Source organism: Chionomys nivalis, chromosome 6, assembly GCF_950005125.1.
Source record: "Chionomys nivalis chromosome 6, mChiNiv1.1, whole genome shotgun sequence".
In the NCBI taxonomy this organism is placed as follows: Eukaryota; Metazoa; Chordata; class Mammalia; order Rodentia; family Cricetidae; genus Chionomys; species Chionomys nivalis.
In genome coordinates, this window is record NC_080091.1 from 64,912,108 (window position 1) to 64,927,150 (window position 15,043).

Below are 15,043 nucleotides of genomic sequence, written 5' to 3' on the forward strand. Positions count from 1 at the left end.
AAAAAAAAACAGCCTACAATTCACAATCTTAGAGAACCTAGACAATAATAGGACCCTAAGAGAGACATACATGGATCTAATCTACAGGGGAAGTAGAAAAAGACAAGATATCCTTAGTAAATTGGAAGCATGGGAACCATGGGAGAGGATAGAAGGGGAGGGGAGTGGAAGGGAGGAAAGCAGAGAAAAATGTATAGCTAAATAAAAATCAATAAAAAAATTAAAAAGACGTTTAACTTTGGAGTATAAAGAGGATATAGAAAACTGGCAGATTTAGAAATGAATAAGCCTGAATTTATCAAAATGGCTACCGAGGAAATGAAATAAATCAATGCATACCCTTGAGGAGATAGTTTGTCCAGCCATCCAGATTTGACCTTTACTGCAGAGGATCCATAATAGCAGGCATAGGGAGAGATGACATTTGAGATGGTTGACGAATCAGTATTTCCACTTGTGGAGCTTAAAGGATAACTGTGCCTATTAAAGGGGTCCAAGTAGAAGGCTTTTTGAGTCCTAGACTTAGATGCCTTTGAATTTTTTCTTCTTAAACTCTGGAAGCATTCCTCTACTGTTGAGTATTCTGACTCAGAAGCAGAGTCCTTTGGGAGAGTATTTTTATCCTCTCGAGGAATCCAAATATCTTCTACTTTGTCTCCACTTGCATTTTCATTGCTGCTATCATTTATACTAAATAGGAAAGAATAGTAATCAAATTCAAAATGATGTGGTTAATTTAAGATATCAGTTAAATTTTTAAAATTTATAAACCAACCAACCACAAAAAATTAAGGCCACAAAGTCTTAGTTGTTCAATTACCCAATTTTGTAATTTTAAAAACATTTTTAGGAACTTGCCACTCAACTATGAAGATCTGAGTTTAGATCCATTGAACCCATATACAAGCCAGAAATAACAATGTGTGTCGATAATCCCAGTAGTGGAGAGGTAGTGACAGTAGGATCCCTTGGGCTTGCTGACAAACCACATTAGCCAATCAGAGAGCACCAGATTAATAAAGAAACCCTGTCTTAAAAAGTACAAAATTTATTAGAACAATTGAAGAAAACATGTAACATTGACCTCTGGTCTCTAGACTCATGAAAACCTGCATACAGGTGCACACATACAAACATGTTCTCTCTCTCTATCTCCCTCCCTCTTTCCCTCCCTCCCCCCCGTCACACACACACTCACATCCCTTTTCTAGAAAAAAAGTTCAATAGAAACATTCTATTATCCTATGACATATGTGAACACTATAAAAAGTCTTACATATAATTTAACCAGATTCTATCCTTAGGAGGTTAAGTGCAGGTAACAATGTAACAATGGGAGGAAAAAGCAAAACATCTTTTTCCTTCAAAATTTAAACATCATAAAGAGCACAAATAAACATCCTACTCAATCTCCAGGCAGCATAGTGAACCACAGGTTCAACTATTTAAAGACATGAGTTCCTACTTGTCTAATCTACATGTCCAATCTGCTAGGAGGACTCCATGTTCCACCCTAAGGCAGCACAGCAGAGAACAAGGCTGACAGCTCAGTAGAAGGTTACAATGCGAGAGGACAACCCACACTGCTAGCAAACAAGCAAGCAAGTGGTACTATCTATCACAAGGCAAAAGCCGAATAGGGTGTAATAATCACTGGAATGCCCTTTTAAAGGCTAAGCATATTCCTACAGATTTCAGAAACAACACAATACATTCAATAATTTATATGAAGTAAATCTCATTACAAAGAAGTTTTCCGATAATCAACGAGACAGAATACCTCTTTCAGTTTTAAGACTCTAAACACTGATTCTTAAATAGTCATGTAACCTATCCATTGCCCATTTTGTATCATAAAAGATTCTTATTACTTACTAAGGATGCATTATTTATTGTTAACTCAAGTAAGTCCACAAGAGTATTAGCTTTGGAAAGTTAAGGTAGAAAGCAAAGTGAATATGAGTAACAATCTAGCATAAAGCCCAACTCCACCTGAGAGAAATAGGAAGCCTGGGTTTGGTTCTCTGTGTTACCTAAATAACTGAGCCATCATGTATTCTTCTTAACAGTGGATTTCTAACACAAAAGACTTATTATATTTGTACAATTCTAAGCTGGGTGTGGTTTTGAACAGTCCCCTTTTTTTCTGTACTAACATGTAGCCCATCTTCAAGAGCAAAGGCCTAATGGTAAATAAACTATTACATGCTTACAAGAATGTCCCATGTTTTCAAAATATACAATACATATTTGAGGGTACTCTGATTACAGAAACTTTAGAGTCAAATATGCATTAAATGTATATTTTAAAGCAAATTCATTGCAGAAAAAATACTTGGATATTCTATTTTTATTTTATAAATGAGATATTCTATATTAATTTGTATGTCTTTTTAACTTACTGTGTCTTTAAGATGCTTTGTATAATGCACAACCAGAGCTGAGGAAACTAAGCTTAATAAACATCAAATCAATTTTCTAGGGAGAACCATGTGAGTATAATCACGACATACTCCCTACATTAGGCAAGGATGAACAGACACAGTTAGTAGGAGACAAAAATAATCCGCTATAAAATACCACTTAGTTTCTAGACTTAAAGCAACTCCTCGTTTTACACATGCCAGGTCAAGTATTAAAATGAATACTGCCCGGAAAACATCCACGAAGGAAAGAAAAGCTCCAAACTTGACCAGATAAGCTCCTTTCTTAACTGCAACACTTCAGAATGAGTAAAACAACTACATCTTACAGCCTTTTGTTCTGTGAAGACGTTCATCAGCAGTCACAGGCATACCTTGACTTGGTTAAGATTGAGTTCCTTATAGTGGTTGCATCCTCTTTGACTGTGTCCTCATGGGGCCAAAACTCATTCTTTATAGATCTCTTCTGTTAAAAAAAAATGCATTCATTGTTTTGAGTGTTAATTTAGGTTAATTATGTATGGTGTAGCTACACTTTACCAATACCTACAATATTGAGATTTTTATTAAACAAATTTAATTGCTGAGATCATTTTTCAGTTCAAAAACAATTTAAATGAAAACATCAATTTCTGATGTCCTCAGTATTTAAAATTACCTCACTATATTAAGTAAGAATAAACAATGCAACTAACAGTAGAATTTACAAACTTTAACGCCCCTGTATGATTTGTTTGGTTGTGGATTTTAGCTGTTTCTGTTTTATCTTATTGAGAGCAGCTATGGATCAAATCCAAGGCCTTGCACATGTCAGACAAGTACTTTGCCACTGAGTTACTTCCTTAGCTGCTTCTGATATGTAATTTTCTCCCATGTTTCTTTTATCAAGTCTAAGAAATAAAATAGTAAATGAGGAGAAGTACTGGAAACAAAACTCCAGTTATTAACCTGAATAAAATGTACGAATAGAAACTTCCAGACTCAGGAAGACTGTCTCCCTAGATAGGGCCAAGAAAAGCCTAGGGAGGTTTATCCTTTATCAATGTTTAATCATTTTAATGTGGCAAGTTACACTGTGTGTTGTTCAATGTAGTATTCTATACTTTTGAAGTCAGAGTGAAATGTGTCTTCATAACCCATAGCTAGAGGCATAGATTATCATAACTGACCAAGGTGAAAATTTACTGTTCGCAAATCTCATAGTAAAGCACCATTCCAATAGTTCATAGGCAAATGAAAAGGCATGGATAAGCTACACAACAAATAACTGCTTATGGAACATAAAATAAAATGAATGAGACTAACCTTGGAACTTTCTAGTCTCTGGAAGAGAAATGTCTCTCCATAAGGAAAGATGGAAGTTGAATTATCCTCATTTGAATCTTTTGGGGGAATTACAGGATGACAATGAAAAAGATGATTAAGATGAAAGAGTGCAAAAAATATAAAAGCACTGTTTAATTATTCTATAGCAACATCACAAGTTAAAGATTATTCTACAAGAGTCCAAAATGATGTGCCCAATTCTTACTTCCCAAATCAACTCTTCCCATGGTCTTAATATATATCACTCATTTGACAATGAAGTCACTAACTCTGGATTTAGAAACAGTTACATATGGCCCTGCTAGCCTACAAGACCCATAAGAATGTAATCAAGATCACACCGCCTATGTACAACAGAAATTGCTACAGTGCCATTTAAGCTGGTCCAAAATACCAAGAAAATTTTAAGAGGAAGGATCTAAAGTCTAATACTGAGTAAACAAATGTAAGCAGTTCAATAATATAATATCTAAGTATCACTTAAAACCTTAGACCTCATTTGACATAACCCTTCTCAGCTCATATAGACCCATAGAGGAGTAATTTCAAGAAAACATCCTGGATCTTCCAACTGAATTGATTTATAGGAAATAAACCTCAAAACATGTGCTTTTTCTAGGGCAACTCTTTCCAAAAATACAGTAGCCAGTCATTTGCTACTCTCTCTCTCTCTCTCTCTCTCTCTCTCTCTCTCTCTCTCTATATATATATATATATATATATATATATATATATATATATATATATATGTACAAATGTTCTGGAAAATGTATAAGAACATTTTCAAATAGCAAATAGAAAAGTCCAATAAGTTATCTATTTTCCAAAGCAAGACTGTCAAACTTTTCACCATAACGAAATTTTTTCAGACATAATTATTCTGTAGCTCAGACCACCACAAAGCTTTTAATTCATCTGAATAAATACCTTTGAATAAAGATAAATGAAGACTGCATTTAAAACAAATTTTGATATAAGTATGTGCAAATTTCCAAGAATCACAATGCTTATTTCTTTTGTATTCACTTATCTCTAAGGTTCTAATGTAGTACAGAAGTGAGGATAGTCAACTGCATTACTGCCTAGGCCGCCAGAAGGCTGCTGCCATGACTCAACCCTAACTCTACTTCAGGGTGATCACCTGAGGACAAACAAATTTATGAGAGTTTGATGCAGAGACTCACTTTTCAGTGTCAAAGATTTTCCGGCTGAGGTAGTAGCACATCTTCTGTCTCGGAAATAGCTTAAAGCAAAAGGAAAAATTGTGTTATTATACTGTTCTAAATGCGGGATGTATATTGGAGTTATACATCCTCCTAAGTTTAGAATTTCAGCAGAAACATACATACTCAAATGTAGATCTGATTTGAACTATAGATCAAGGACATATATCCACCAATTGGTTTTTGTGTTTAGCACTCAATGTAGTAGGAGCTGCGGGCCTGCTTTTTGTCCCGCCCGGCTCCCACATGGTTAGCTTTATACCCGAAATAACAACACACAAACTGTATTCATTTAAACACTGCCTGGCCCATTATATCTAGCCTCTTCTAGGCTAATTCTCACGTATTAATTTAGCCCATTTCTAATAATCTGTGTAGCACCGCTAGGTGTGTTTACCGGGAAAGTTCAGCATGTCTGACCTGGTGGCTTGCTTCATCGCATCTGCCCCAGAGGGGAGAGCTATCTAATCTGAGCTCACTTCCTCTTCCTCCAAGCATTCTGTTCTGTTTACTCCGCCTATCTAAATTCTGCCCTATCAGATGGGCCAATACAGTTTCTTTATTTTTTAACCAATGACCTTCCTCCATCAACTCAAGATAGAGATTTCATCAGATATTTCAAATCATTTAAATCCCCTACCTGTAACACTCAAAATTTTTAAAAAATATATCTGTCCGTGTTCATATGCACTTGATTTCAAAATTATTAACATATATCAGAAAGAAACTAATTGAATAGATAAATTTATGTAGCTATTTTGATATTATTTTATCAAAAATATATTTTCTGAGAACATAATATCAAAATACTTCTGCAAATGCCTCACAGTTTGCAAGTCAGCTATGACATGCATACAATGAGACAACAGCATGAAAGCAGCAATGATGGGGCAGGACAGAGAGTGGACAAAAGAAATTATAAAGTACCTACTGCTAGAAGAAAGTTTGGTTGAAGCATCTGAAGGGAACGATGGAGGCTTATTTATATCTGACAAACATTTGTCCAAGGACTTAGTGACCAAGAAATAACAAAAGAACAGAAATCAATAAAATAGAAAATGAACAAAATTTAAAACTTACTATTATAAAAGGTGGCTTCTACAGGATATAAAAAATGGATAAATTTCAGTGAAAGAAAATGGGAGAGACATAGAAGATGAAGGTGAACAATATCAGAATGGAAAATAAAAGACCTTACTACAAAACCTGAGAATGCTGTAGAGAGATTAGTAAGAAAAGGTCCAAAGCATTAGCAAACTGAATATTATTGATATATTCAAATCATTACATCTGCAAAGGTTAAATAAAAACTAATAGCACTACCTCTACCCAAGTAAATAAATAAATAAATAAATAAATAAATAAATAAATAAATAAATAAACTTAGTATTGAGTCATCCACTCACAAAACCTCCAAGGCCAAATATTTCAAGTGTAAATTCAAATAATTAAAGAAATAAAATCAATCCTAAAAAAATACATTGGGAAATACATGACAAATTTTTGTTTCTCAATTTATCTTGCCAACCCAATGTGGATGGTCACCAATCAAAACTTATACATAAACATCGTTCATGACACAGATGCAAAATATTAGCAAATCAAGTCCACCAATCCACAAAAAGAATAATATAAGTAAGTAAAATTTTAAGCTAAGAAATTAATGTTTATTTGCTAGTGGAAAAACAATGTAATAAAAATGCAGCAATATATTGCTATAACAAGACTTAACCATTTATAATAAAAATTATCAACACCTAACAGTAAGCCTCTTTAACCTAGAATGGCATTTTATAAAAGAGGTGCAAAAAGCAGTAACTAAAGCCTGAATGCTTTTCCTGCCAGATCTGCTCCCATCGGTTGTGTCCACAGCATTGCAGTGGCTTTAGCCTAAGTAACAAGATGAGCAAATTAATATTAATTGCCTGCACCTGCATATGTGAAAAGGAAAGGAATCATCCTATATGTATTCGGTTGGCTTATCTGCTGTTTTGTTTTGTTTTTAACTTTTATTCTTCTCTCACAGATTGCATCCTGACCACAATTTCCCCTCCCTTCGCCTCCACACAGTCGTTCCTCCCACCACCCCTCTCTGCCAGATCACTTCCTCCTCTGTTCCATTTTACACCTGTCAGAATGGCTGAGATCAAAATCACAAGTGGCAGCTCACACTGGCAAGGATGTGGAGCAAGGGGAGCACTCTTCTGTCGCTGGTGGGAGTTCCAACTACCACACCCACTGTGGAAATTAGATGCCACTTTAAGGCAGCGCTTTATTACATAGCTCAGGTCAGGCTTGAATTCGATCTTTATCCCAGTAAGATATGGAACTAGTGGCCCTGATGATACTCTTTAGGCCTTCTAAGTATGGGGATAATAGGTAGATGTCAGCACAGGTTCTTCTTAAACTATTCAGGACAGCAAAAAATCTCAGTAGAAAGTGTCAATAACCCTAATAGTTTGACATATTAGCAGTGAACAACTGGAAAAAACTAACTTTTAAAATTAAAATTCTTCTTATAGTATATACAAACATAAAATATCACTAAATTAATTTTTAATGAATAAGTCCTGTACAGTAAAAACTGAAGGATTACTGAAGAAAAAATGTTTTTGTTGTTGGGTTTTTTTTTTTTTTTTTTTTTTGGTTTTTCTAGACAGGGTTCCTTTGTAGCTTTGGAACCTGTAGACCATGCTGGCCTCGAAATCAAAGAGATCTGCATATTTCTGCCTCCCAAGTGCTGGGATTAAAGGCATATGCTACCACCACCTGACTACAAAAATGAATTCTTCAACAGATATACCACATTCATAAACTGGAAGGCTCTCTGTTATTAAGATGTCAATTATTCCCATAATGGGACGTGTGTGTGTGTGTGTGTGTGTAAGTGTGTGTAAATTCTAAAAAAGAAACCCAAATAATATTCCAGTGGACTTTAAAATCCACCAGGATTTAAAAAGATTTATTGACTTGAAAGTTTACATGTAAGTACAAATGAGTTAGAATAGTTAATATAGATTTTCAAATAAGAGTGGGATTAGAAGACACACAATCTGTAATTTGAATATTTAGTCTAAAACTCCATTAATCAAATCAGCAAGCCAATAATGAAACACTAGACATAACACCAAAAGAATGAAACAGAAAGGCCAGATACCGTCCCACAATTTACAGCTCAATTATTTGTTTGAAATATATACAAATTCTTAACATCAACTTAAAAGGAAAAGACAATCATGAAGTTTGAAGGCAAAAATATGAAACTAGAAAATATTGTACTTAGCAAGGTAATCCAGACTCAGAAAGACAAACATTTCGTGATGTGGTACTCCCCTCTATATGCTGTGAATATGTTTTATTACCATTGGCTAATAAAGACGCTGCTTTGGCCTATGGCAGCACAGAATAGTACTAGGTGTGGAAAACTAAACTGAATACAGGGAGAAAGTGGGCAACCATGTAACTGCCAAAGGAGAAAGAAGCCAGAACCTTACTGGTAGGCCACAGCCTTATGGCAATACATAGATTAATATAAATGGTTAATTTAAGATGTAAGAGATAGCTAGAAATACTTCTGAGTCATCAACCAAGCAGTGTTTTAATTAATATAGTTTCTATGTGATTATTTGGGTATGGGTGGGTGAGAAACCAAAGCACAGTCTCTGTTACAATTCCATGTTTTCTCTCTGAGGTCCCTAGCACCTAATATCCAGATGTGAATATGACCCTTGAACTACAGAAATCAGGAAAGTAAAAGGGGGGCATTGTAGAGAATGGAGGGGTGAAGGAGCAATAGAGGGGAATAACAGGGTGCAAAGGATCTATGGGGGGAAATGGGAAAAAGGGAGGCCTCTAAATGGGGAGGGGGAGACAAGTACAGAAGAAGGAAGAAGGAGGGTAAAATAACAGAAAGAACATTTGAAAAAGTCATAAGGAATCAAACTATTAACTACCTACGTGAAATACATAAAAAACACATAAGTCAGTGTATAAAATGAAATTTTCTTTATCTGGACTGACAATGCTGCCACAAGAGTGATGATGCACAGAAATCCCATCACCAGGGCTAACAAGTCCTCATTTAAGTCTTTGATCATTGTTGTCCTAGAGACTCCAAAAATATTATAGGCTATTCCTATTACATTTGGCTGTCTTTCATAAGCGGAGTATAAGTCCCTATTACTGAAGAGACCACACACTTCAGGTACAGGGCCCAGAGGATCTGTGCTGAATCTGCCCTCAAAGTTTCCTCTCTGAGGTCTAGCTATCAGGAAACCTGAAGGCATAGCTGGCAAGTTTTCAAAGGAAGGAAAGAACCTTCCCCAGTAGGCACCAATGAACCACAACAATGACCAGTGTGGCACAATAACTCTGAGGATTCAGTATGAGTATACATGCCCTGGCAGTAACAAACAACTCTCTAACTGGTCTTAAGACTCACTCGAAAAGAGGGAAATCGTTTATCATCCTGGAACTAAGCAACTACTTAGAGTAAGTGAGGCCATGCATCTGGAAGGAAAACCTACAACCTTCGTTTTAATAAACCAGTACAATCCCTAACTACATTCTGTAAACAGAGACTGCTCTATGATTCCTGACCGTCCAGACCCGAATAATCACACATAAATGATGTGGGATTCCCCTCTGTATGCTGTGAATATGGTTTATTATCATGGGTTAATAAAGAAGCTGCTTTGGCCTGTGGCAGGGCAGAATAAAGCTAGGCAGGAAAATTAAACTGAATGCTGGGAGAAATAAGGCAGAGTCAAGGAGACTCTATATCAACATTCCAACTCTATATCTTTTTACCCACAAATACATGTGATTCTCTCCCCTCATCAAGAAAACTACTCTCTGCAACATAGACCATTACAATCAACTACAACTAGTCACAATACAAAGTGTAGAGCCCAGTCCCATCTAATACACCTATAAAACAATTCTGGCACATAAAGCCCAGGGATCATTGTGGAAGAGAGGGCATAAATACCATAAGATCCAGAGTAACAGGAAGTTTTCTATGAGATTATGTCTCTTAGAAATGTCAGAAGAGCTACACACATGAAATTTCTAGGTCATAGCTGCCTAAAGATGACATGAACAAGAACAGTAATAAACATGCTAATAATCCAACTATGAACTACAGGCAACTAAACACACACACATTTGCGCACACACACACACACACATGCACACATACATGCACATAATTCAAAATAAAATGTCTTTTTCAAAAAGAAGCAGAAAAAAGAACTAGAGATGAAGACAACCTGCTAGAAATGGAGAAGGGGCAAGGAAGTTGGTTTTGGGGAGAGAAAAAAATAAGAACAAAGTATGACATATATGAAGATAACATTATAAAAATGTATTCCTTTGTGTGCTAACATTAAAAAACTGAAAATTTATTTAGAAACAATTAAAACCCTCAAAAAATAACAAAATGTCTTATCTTTGAAGTATGAGAATATCTCAACCGATGCTCATGAGATCAACCTTGAACTCTCAACAGTCTAGTAAAGGAGGGACTGACAGTGTCACTCAGAAAGTTACAACTCTTAGGCTGGAGAGATGGCTCAGAGGTTAAGACCATTGCCTGTTCTTCCAAAGGTCCTGAGTTCAATTCCCAGCAACCACATGGTGGCTCACAACCATCTGTAATGGGGTCTAGTGCCCTCTTCTTGCCTGCAGGCATACACAGAAACAGAATATTGTATACATAATAAATAAATAAATAAATAAATAAATAAATATTTTAAAAAAAGAAAGTTACAGCTCTTATCCTGGTAGCTGTCTCCTCTCCTGATGGTCATGAGTACACCATTGTAGTTGATCGTCCCTGAGGATGCCAGAAGGCTGTTCCCAATGTATCAGACATAAAATACCAGACCACTCTGTGTATACATGCTAGTGTTGGGTCTGGGTCTGCACCCTCAGAGTCTGCCTTCACTGTAACATCAGCGCCATTATCCTCACCACCTCTGTATGCTTTTCCGGAGGATTAGAGGATGAAACACCCTACAAGGACAATCAGGTCTACAATAATGTAGGAGGAAAAATGGTCCCTTTATCCCACAAATACACCATCTGTTTCATAAATCTTCATAACACAGAAGCTACTGTGTTTGAGAAAGCCTCAGTCTCCTTCTGGAGCACTTGCCTGATTTGCTGAATACACTCTGACTTTATCCTTTGTGTCTCTCAACTACATTTGTTCCCTGTAGAAGTTAAGCACTAAGAGATCTCTCCTGTAACAAAAGCCTTTTGCTTTCTTTATTCTGAGAGATGGCACTTTGGGAGTTGTCCCCAGTACTCATCTGACTTGTCTCAGTAACAAGTCCTCCTTCATCCTGTATTTCCATGGTGTGTTTACTGCTGTGCTCTCATCAAGAGGTGACTCATTATTATCAGAGCTCCTGGCCCAGCCTCAAGGCTGGCTCTGCCTGGCTCCTCCAGCTATCTGCTCATATCAGGAGAAAATGATAAAATACATAAAATGAAAGGAGGACTGTATTACAGTTCAGCCAAAACTGAGAAGTAAGCCCAATTTTAGCAGGGTTTCCTCTTCCTGATATAGTATTATATAATGTATAGAAAGACACAATATAAGATAGGAAATATGCATGTGTGCAGTCAGCTCTGGGATTCTGTTATCCCAGATCTCAGAGACAAGTTCTCTTGTGTCCAGAAGCCATGGCCTCTGCTGACAGGCCATCTCCACCCTCAATTATTTCCTGGAGTAAAAAAGGGGAAATTTAAAAAGATATTTACTTCATGAGTCCATTCACCATTGTTTTGGGTTATGTAAGAGCTCAGAAAAAGAAATGAGTCAATTGTCACTATATTTATTAGGGAAAAATAGTTTGTCCTTTCAGTAAATCTAAGATGTTCATTTGCTTTGGAAAGTTCTTAAAAGGGACTCTCTTTATTTGTAATAGTGCGACTATTTCAACAATGCACTAGGGGAATAAATTATCTTTTAATATGATATTATATCAAAGTTATTGCATAAGATCTTCATTTTAGTACTGAGACATCATGTTACAGAAAAACACCACATTCAAAGATTTGTAAGAGTCAGGAGTGGTGGCAGCCTAAATTGGCCAGCACTGAGGAAACTATGGCAGGATTATTGGGAGCCACAGGCAAGACAGTGTTAGACAGGGAGTCAAATAGAAGAGGTCAACGGTCAAGCTATTCCATGTGGCAAAATCTAAAAACCATACAGAAAAGAATAAACACAAACTTCAGAGTACAGGTGACTCCAGGAAAAACAAAGCAAGCTGACATGATTTCTCAACCAACTAAACTTTGGGTCTACTATGAAAAGTTGTTACTTTTTTTTTTAATCTCCATATTATTTTGAGGTAACTGTTTCTGTTTTACATAGTTTTGGAATGCTTGTTATTTTCCAACTTATGAATTATTATGTTTATTAAGAAAGTATTGGATAAAAAAGAAAAGAAAAAACAATGACTTAATTCAATGAATATTCAGTATGCCCATAGAAGTTATTTCCACATGGTGGTATGTGTGCATTTGTGTGTATGTGTAGCATATACACGGATGTGTAGGTGTTTCTACCCATGACAAACATGTGGAGAGCAAAGAAGAACCAATGAGCTGCCTACCTCAGCTGATGATGCAGGTCTGTGATACGTGCCTCGCTTATTTATGGGTACTTGGGATTCAAAGCCAGTGCTTCACGCTTGAACAGCAAATGATCTTACCTATTGATCCATCACTCCAATCCCCTTTCCACAGATATTTTAATCAGTGAAATTGTTGAGAAAAGCAGTGATACACATACTATTTCAGCAAAGCAGTCAAACCCCAGAAATAATCAATCACGTACCCTGTATGGATCTTCATTTCAAAGAACATTTATAGAACTGCACTTACTACCGTGGTAACAAATGAACATTGCAGACTTCAAACACAAAGGGAAACAACCATATTCCTTAGGCAGCAGTTTAAAAGTGCCCCGAGGTTACATAAGATCTATCTAACACAGGTAAATCTATGTTCAGAAAACTAAGGCTGAGTTACCTACAGCATAGTCCACTAATGTAAAATTTATAAAGCACAAGCCCATCTCTACCTGTAAGTATCTCACAAATATCCTTAAACTAAGAACAAGTGGTCATTATAGGACTGCAGCACCCAATACTATATTATCATGGAAACATTTCAAATTGACTAACACAAGTTGTAATTTGATGTATACTGTTTTCAAACAAGACACATTTTGTTTACAAGAAAGTATCAATTAATGACCTCTTAATTTAATAAAGTTCTAAGCTTATGGATATATATTCTCATCCTCTAAGGATAACTCTATTATTTAAAATTGAAATATGTGTTCAATTAAAAAATTTTAGATCTTGAAATATTTGTTAGGTTTTATTTTGTTTTATTTCATTTTTCAGAGGATTCACAAGAAAGGCAGACAGATGGCTCAGCAGGTAAAGATATTTGCTGCTAAGCCTGAGAACCCGAGGACCTACACAACGGAAGGAGAGAAGATGGTCTTACAAGTTGTCCTCTGGTCTCTACATAGAAAACAAACTAAAATAATTTTGAAAAAATAAGCTGTTTTAAAGAAAGCATTAAAAAGAACCACGGCTGAAGTTTAAGACTCCTTAGCACTTCTCTGCTGTTCAGTAAAAAGTGTTTTCCCTGAATGTGAAATATGACACTGATTTTGTGTACTCCAAGACTGACTAGACTCCCTTAAATTTATATTAGCTGGGTACAAACACTACTTAGACTGCAAGAAAAGTGATTTTGCCCACTCTATCCCATTTCTTACACCATTCTTAGGAGCCCCTGGTAGCCATTATTCAGAAAATTAAAAGCTTGCATTTGATCCCTACACTTTATCCTTCTAAAATTTGTGTTTTTCATATTTCAACAGCTCCATGTTAGAAATATATTGCTGCAGTATCTATAGCCCAGAAAAATTTCAGGGTCACTGGCAATGCCTCTGACACGTCCATACCAGTCAGAAACGTCCTTTCCTTCCACGGCAAGGTCAAAAGCCTGGGGTCAGTTGGAGTAGTTATGGATCTCCTTCAGGTTTCAATTTCCCTAAATTAAAATCTCTGAGTAGGAAAGTGAAGTAGCCTAGATCTAGACGAGCATGGGGCAGCAAGGGGTGTGGGCACATTAACCACATGGGGCTGACACAATCACAGAGCTGTATTGCAGCAAAACTACCTCCACTTCCCTAGGACAAACTGGACCTACCAAAGATGACTGCGAACTTTTCTTTCCTATAGGACAGTGACATCTCCTTTATATTAGTCTGCCTGCTCTGTATGCGAAGGCCCAACACATCCTCAAAACTTCATATAGGACCAAAAAATGGGGATAACCTATTCTGGGACAATCTGGACCCATTCCTGGAAGTCTCCTTTTGTCTCCCCTTTAACTTAGCAATACCCCCTCCATTAAGGTTTGCTTACCAACCACACCTGCAAGTGTGCCACAGGCTTGTTAAATCAGCTACTCAGGAGGATGAGGCAGGGGGATCCTAAATTCAAAGACTCCTATGCTGTAGTAGAGTGAGATCAAGGCTAGGCTGGGCAACTTGGTAGGTGTCTGCTGTCACAAAACAATCCCATTCTTCTCAAAAAAAAAAGTTATAAAGAAGGGAAGGTTCTGTGGTAGAGCATTTGAGCAACCAGCAGTGAGCCCTGGGCTTAATCCTCAATACCAATTAAACAAAATGTGTGCACACATGCACACATGCTCACATACACAAACAGAGAGAGAGAGAGAGAGAGAGAGAGAGAGAGAGAGAGAGAGAGGCTGGCTGGAATTTCTCTCTGTAATGTCTGCATATTGAGGTCCGTGACCATTTGGCGCTGGCTAACAAATTGGTGGACTCTTGTCTTGTTAAGTCTATGTCTCCTGTTCACAGCATTCCTTAGTTCCGCTACAGTTTTCTGTATAAGGTAAGGCCTTACAGAGTCCCATCTCTCCATTCAACTTTGCCATGTCCATTGTTGTGCTTGCTTAGATCATGTTTAAGCAGTCATATTAGTGAGACTTTAGGGGTTCAGGTTTTGA

At 36.7% G+C, this 15,043-nt stretch overlaps 1 protein-coding gene across 5 annotated transcripts in view; it reads right to left on the reverse strand.

Annotated features, from left to right (window-relative positions):
- Arap2 (ArfGAP with RhoGAP domain, ankyrin repeat and PH domain 2) overlaps nucleotides 1–15,043 on the reverse strand; it is a 169,904-nt gene that overhangs the window by 133,267 nt on the left and 21,594 nt on the right. For all 5 annotated transcript variants that reach the window (XM_057771585.1, XM_057771581.1, XM_057771582.1 and 2 more), the window contains 4 exons: nucleotides 4,934–4,992; nucleotides 3,729–3,805; nucleotides 2,798–2,889; nucleotides 340–690 (listed from right to left, as the gene is read on the reverse strand). In XM_057771585.1, the coding sequence (XP_057627568.1) occupies nucleotides 340–690; nucleotides 2,798–2,889; nucleotides 3,729–3,805; nucleotides 4,934–4,992 (579 nt within the window). The remainder of the gene's footprint in view (nucleotides 1–339; nucleotides 691–2,797; nucleotides 2,890–3,728; nucleotides 3,806–4,933; nucleotides 4,993–15,043) is intronic.